At 41.3% G+C, this 6,000-nt stretch overlaps 1 protein-coding gene and 1 pseudogene across 1 annotated transcript in view; one reads left to right on the top strand and one right to left on the bottom strand.

The window, feature by feature from the left end:
• Nucleotides 1–1,216: 1,216 nt before the first annotated feature.
• Nucleotides 1,217–6,000, top strand: part of LOC149221727 (HIPL1 protein) — a 274,325-nt gene continuing 269,541 nt past the window's right edge. The window contains exons 1-2 of the mRNA XM_089385207.1: nucleotides 1,217–1,762; nucleotides 1,947–2,113. Coding sequence (XP_089241333.1) covers nucleotides 1,657–1,762; nucleotides 1,947–2,113 — 273 coding nt within the window. The 5' untranslated portion in view covers nucleotides 1,217–1,656. The remainder of the gene's footprint in view (nucleotides 1,763–1,946; nucleotides 2,114–6,000) is intronic.
• On the bottom strand, nucleotides 3,145–5,812 carry LOC149221728 (glucan endo-1,3-beta-glucosidase 14 pseudogene; annotated as a pseudogene).

Here is a 6,000-nt window from a genome sequence, read left to right as displayed (position 1 = left end):
AATGCTTTGTTGTATGTATTTTTTGGTTTGAGTAAACAGATTTAAAATGAGTGGTAATAGATTGTTCTTATTGAAGTAATTGCTATGGTGCGAATGATAAGGCATTTAAAAAGAATTGAGCAAATGGAAGAGGGTAGATAGCCTAAGGTTATTTTTAATGATAGATTGTGCAAGAGAAAAATAACTTGGATGTAGCAAAATAACAAATGGTTTAGTAAATAAGATATTTGATTGAAGGCGTGTCCCATAAACATAAAAAAGATAAAAACTTTTGTTATGGAAAAGTTCCACAAGCTTATTTGGGATAAGGAGCTAGGAAGAAAGAAAAATGATTATATTGAAGTGTTTAATCCCATTGATAGCCATCAACGAAAAGCATACATAGAGGCCAATATTTCTCGGAGAGCCAAAATTCTTATTGCTAAGTTAAGTACTAATTCTCATCAACTCTGTTGTGAAACACGGTGCTAGAAAAGGTCAAAGGAAGTGTGGGAGGAAAGAGTATGCATTTTTTTTTTTTTTTTTTTTAACACATGGTGAATCGGTAACTATCAAGTTTAATCTACGGGAGACCCATTTTTTGTTCTTCAGAATGTGAGGCCTTCAAAGACAACAGGGAAATTTATGCAGATAGACACCGAGCTCTTGGGATAATCTATTTAGCTAGGGGTTTGTCGAGAAGCTGAGAGCATTTATTTTGAAGCTTCATAGAAAAATCACTAAATACATAGTAGATGAAGAAGAAATCTGTCCCATAAGCTATCTTTAGCCTGGTGGATATTAAAATAATTTCTTTCTTTCTTTCTTTCTTGTTTCTTGTGTTGCCACTCATGAAATATTAAAATTTACCACTCCAATATTTTTAGATTTTTTTAAAGTTTACAATTTCCATTTTTAATAAAAATTTGTTAAAACTGTTCCATATCAAAATTATTTTATAAAAAAAAATATAGTAATAAATTATTTTAAATCATTCTTTTAAAAAATGACGAGTCAATGTCCATTCTTAAAAGTGATGAGTCAATGTCCATTCTCATAATTTTGTTATATTATTATGGTAAATCATCAACGCTCTGGATTCAAAATAAAGCACTGGATCCTTACGTTTAATGCACTCCTATCACGGCGTCTCCATTGAAAAATTTATCTTCAAGAAAATTATTAAAAATTCAATGATTGTGATCTCAGTACAACTACACCCACCGTGCAGTAAGAGACAAATGTCAAACTTGTTGGTATCTACTTCTTGGGCCCTATCAACTGTCTTCGTCTGTTGCAGTTCTTATCCCCTTGTTTTCTACTCAGAACGCATTACATAACGAATTCTCACAATATAATACATATTGGGTGCTTGGACAGCTTTTTCAAAGATTTCAGGTTCATATTTTGGGTGCTTGGACAGCTTTTTCAAAGATTTCAGGTTCATATTTTGGGTGCTAGGTGTCTGAAATTATTAAGAAATGGCACAGTCCCACCGCCAGATTCAATTGAGTATTTATTTGCATTTAGAATTGCGGATGGGTAAGGTGAAGACTACTAAACCCCGTCAATATCTGCAGTCTACTATGACTGGAACCTAGAGAAATATGCAGGCTTTTCAAAGCATGTGTCTATAGTACGCTTACTGGGACTAGTGCTCGTCCAATTGCCAGAAATATGGGTAGGCTATTTCGCAATTCTACAAGGAGATTGTCCTCTATTTGGCTACCGTTTCTTGTGCTTGTGTGCTCTTCATCAGCTCTGCCATTGTGTACTGATCTAAGTGAGTACAAGCTCTGTTTCTGTAATAGAATTAGTGATGTGTTATCATGGTGATGATTTTGTTATCAATTTCCTGAATTTTAGAAAATGTTCCTTAGTAGCAACTAGTTATGGGTTTAACTTTTGGATATCTATAATATCTTCAAGCATTTCCTAATTTAGTTGATGGCGTTGTTTTTGAGCAGGAGCTCCACTTCCTTCAAAGTCACCGTTGAGTTTCTGTTCAAATAAAGCCTACAAAGACAATGGGTGTTGTGACAGAAAAGCTGACAGTGACATCGAGTCCATTTTCCAGTCCATGAATGTGTCTGATACTAAATGTGCTGGAGTCTTGAAAGAGATTTTATGCAGTGTAAGTGTGCCATTAACCTATATATTTATCTATTTATATATATATATATATTTATTTATTTAAACACAGGCCGAAAATCTATCATTATTTAGTTGTCAAATCAGCATTGGGGACAGTAATAACTAGCTGCTATCTCCCAATGTGGATCCAAATGTAGGGTGACCATCACTTTTATTCAAGGAAAATCACTGCCTGCTATCTGTAAATGCAGGTTGACTCATTACCATTATTCAAGGAAAACCACCTGACTCATCACCATTAATCAAGGAAAACCAGTAACCTAGAATCACTGGCGGGTGGTCTATAAGGGGTAGCCTTTCACTTTCACTCATACTAGCGTTAAGGAGGACAGCGTCACTTATATCAGATACTTTTGGGTTTTGGGCAGTTAATGACCATTATTCAAGGAAAACCACCTGACTCATCACCATTAATCAAGGAAAACCAGTAACCTAGAATCACTGGCGGGTGGTCTATAAGGGGTAGCCTTTCACTTTCACTCATATTAGTGTTAAGGAGGACAGCGTCACTTATATCAGATACTTTTGGGTTTTGGGCGGTTAATGAGGACAGCTCTTAACTAAGCAGAAGCAATTTTAAGACATACTCGAGGCACGCTCTCTACATATTTTTTTTCCCAAAAGTATTCAATAGATGATTAATACAATTTGGTTTGATATATCTTACATGGATAGCAGAAACAGTTAGAAATAATTAATTCCTACTTGTCTATGGTTGTAATTCTCCATTTGAGGAGTTTGTTCCTACATAATAGGAATTTAGTTTCTCCTAGTTTAGTGTGTGGTTGAGAAAATCTCTCAACCACACTACTGTACGTCTAAGATAGCATTCCTATCTTGAGACTATTGATTGTATAAATATGTGTGTAATTTCCTAATTCATGTTAATAGAATATATTATTGAGTGTCTGTAATTTTATCTTGGTATCAGAGCTTCAGAGAGCCCGAGGGCCTAGCCCCTTGTGGGCTTGGCTGCTCCTGGGCTGAAGAGAATAAAAGTTTTGTGAATAAAAGTTTTGTGAATGTTTTTTGCCCATCACCCTCCGTTGGCCAGCGCAAATCTGCTTCATTGGGAGAATTATGGACTGAGCCTGCGCTAGTGTGAGACGATGTAAACCAGGGTGTTTATTCATTATGTAGCGGGTGTGAGTCTGCTGACTAGAGCAAGAGCCGAAGAGTAGAGGGCGTGGTTGTTGTGAATGTGTGAAAGGAGAGTGCTGGAGCAAAGTGCGTGGTGCGGCGTAAGAGAGTGAGATCGCTGCAGGTGCTTGGTGTGTGGTGCCTTCTATTGCTGCAGGTCGTGGTGTTGATTCTGGTAGGACTTCCAAGATCGGCAGCCGTGGTGTGTCTGCCATTCAGAGAGTGAGATTCGAGCAGGTGACAGCAAATCGGTCAAGCCGGTGGATTGGTTATGTTGGCAGAGGATCGGCCGTGCTGCTGCTGTGTTTCTGGAGTGGTAGACGAGCGTGGAGAAAATTGTTGGGTCCAGAACACGAGTGAGATCCGAGCAGGTGACAGCAAATCGGTCAAGCCGATGGACTGGTTATGTTGGCAGAGGATCGGCCGTGCTGCTGCTGTGTTTCTGGAGTGGTAGACGAGCGTGGAGAAAATTGTTGGGTCCAGAACATCGTAGGATTGGAGGAGAACGGGCTGGCGGTGTGCGCTGAGCAGACGGTCAATTGCAGATTGCTGGTGCGCCTGCTGGATAGTGGTTGCCAGAATGCACCTGAATCTGCGTGGAGCCTGGAGGTGGAGTTTGCCTGGTTGAGTGCTCGTTCCAAAGAAACCCTCTCCTTGTGAGGAGTGGTTTTCTGATGTGATTTGTGAAGAACTACACTGCGATCTGGTGTTTGTTGCCTTGCTTTGAGCTCTTCAGCGATAGTTCTGGCTGTAGACTCAGCATCGTTCAGATACCCTTTCATAATTCCGGGCTCTCTGATGTGAATTTCTCCCGGTTGATTGTACGAAAGAGACACGCCTGTGCCTGGGTCCACGATATTCATCTAGGAATTCCAAACAAAAGGCAGTGATAAATGGCAGATCGGAGATCGCTGCCTGTCACAGTGATGAGGGCTTGTTGAACGACCCAGATCTGAAGGCGTTGCGTGGAGTGGAGAGAAGAAGATTTCTTATTTGCTGAGCCAAGGGATAGAAACCTGGAATATGGCCGACGCCCGCACAACATCCCCTGTTTCAAAGGAATTGTGACAAATTCGCCGATTCCATCTGCAATTACACCGTAAGATTTTTTCGCCATGGCCGTGTGGGCTGTTATTGCTCCGATTTTTTGTTGATTGAGAATAACAGCAACAATTCAGCCGTTCGGGTTCCTGTTACTGTTCGTTTTCGGGTTCGTGTTCTCCGCCTTAAAGCCCTAAAAAGAATAGAAGAAACAAGGAGCAAAGGCTCGAAACCACGACCTGGAGGTAGATGGAGAGGACAAACATACTGTAATAATGCATCTCCTTACGGTTTGGGAAAACAGTAATAACTTCAAGAATTGGAAATTAAAGTGAAAATAGGATTAAAGATGGAATACCTTGCTGTAGAGGATTGGATTAGCAGAAGCGCCTAACAGGGATCCGTGCAATCCCACATCATAAGCTGGGCTGCCGTCGGATTTAAAGAGGCCGTAGTTTCTTTCCGAGGTCTTGCCAGGCTTTTGATCCTCGTTGAAGAGGACAAAGACATAGCTTTCCAGCCTAACCGATGGTCGCATGGGAGTCCCCTGGTTCTGCGCCAGGAGCTGGAGGAGGTTGCCATTATAAATCCGGGCATTTTCCGGCGTAGCGCCAACTTCGTCCGACTCGCCCTTGGAGGGCCATCCGGTCTCGGAAACCTTGATTTCCATGGCGGAGTAACCGAGCACCGAGAGCGTAGAATAAACGGCGTCTATCTGAGCGTGGAGCATGTTGCTGTAGTGCAGATTCGTGCCTTCGTCCACCATTCCGGCGTTCGCCTGTAAGAGAACGTAGTCCAGCGGGATTTGATCGGCATTATCCTTGTAGGCAAAATAGGGGTAGGCATTGATGAGGAAGGGCGACGTTGTCTGGGAAAGAAAATCAAGAAGCGGTCTCAGGAAGGCGGTGAGCTCCGGTTTGAAGGAGCCCGCGGAGGGCGGGTATGACGTGGCCAGCGCTCCGCTGGATTGCGCCGTGGTCACATTCACGGAGCCCTACAACCCCAGGCTTACCAGAGCCGAATGTATGTTCTGTTAACTAGCTTAAATGCGAGCGCTGCTTATAAGGCCGCGGTGGAAGCTGTTGAGAGAGATGGACCAGAGTCTCTTCTACATTTGACAAAATTTGCAGGAATAGGGATCAGAGAGATCCGGGAATCCGGATTGACCTTGAATGAAATGGAAGATTGGACCATGGAGTCCTGGATTATTATTTTGAAGGAAAAATGTGTTCTCTTCGAATGGCTGTGTTGTTGCTGTCAAAAAATTATCATGAGTTGTGTTGTTCAGTAATTGTGTGTGTTTTAGTGATTTCTATTGTGATATGGCAAATATTATTGGTATAATATTTGTCTTGATGAGCCAAGTGGGAGTTGAGCGAATGAGTTATTGTTTTGAAGATTGGACGGCCGACAGTCCACTCTTAAGTAGATGGTGCAGGAAGATACTTGGCTACGTCAAAGGCATGGCAGCGATGGCAGTTACTTTGATGGCGATGGAAGCTAGGCACAAATCTGGCATTGTTCCGGACTCTAATAGTTGCTTTTATGTTTGAAAAATAATCATCTATGGGCAGAGATAGAGAAATTAAACCTGAAGAATTTATGTTTTATTTAGTTTCTTGGAATCATGTTTAAATATTATTGAGCCTTATTGAGCCTAGCTAACTCAATGTAGGTAAAGTTGTT

This window comes from Pinus tabuliformis, chromosome Q (assembly GCF_031772625.1).
Source record: "Pinus tabuliformis cultivar Carrire ecotype Pingquan chromosome Q, CPIR1, whole genome shotgun sequence".
Classification (NCBI taxonomy): domain Eukaryota; kingdom Viridiplantae; phylum Streptophyta; class Pinopsida; order Pinales; family Pinaceae; genus Pinus; species Pinus tabuliformis.
This window is presented reverse-complemented; position numbering and strand designations above follow the sequence as displayed.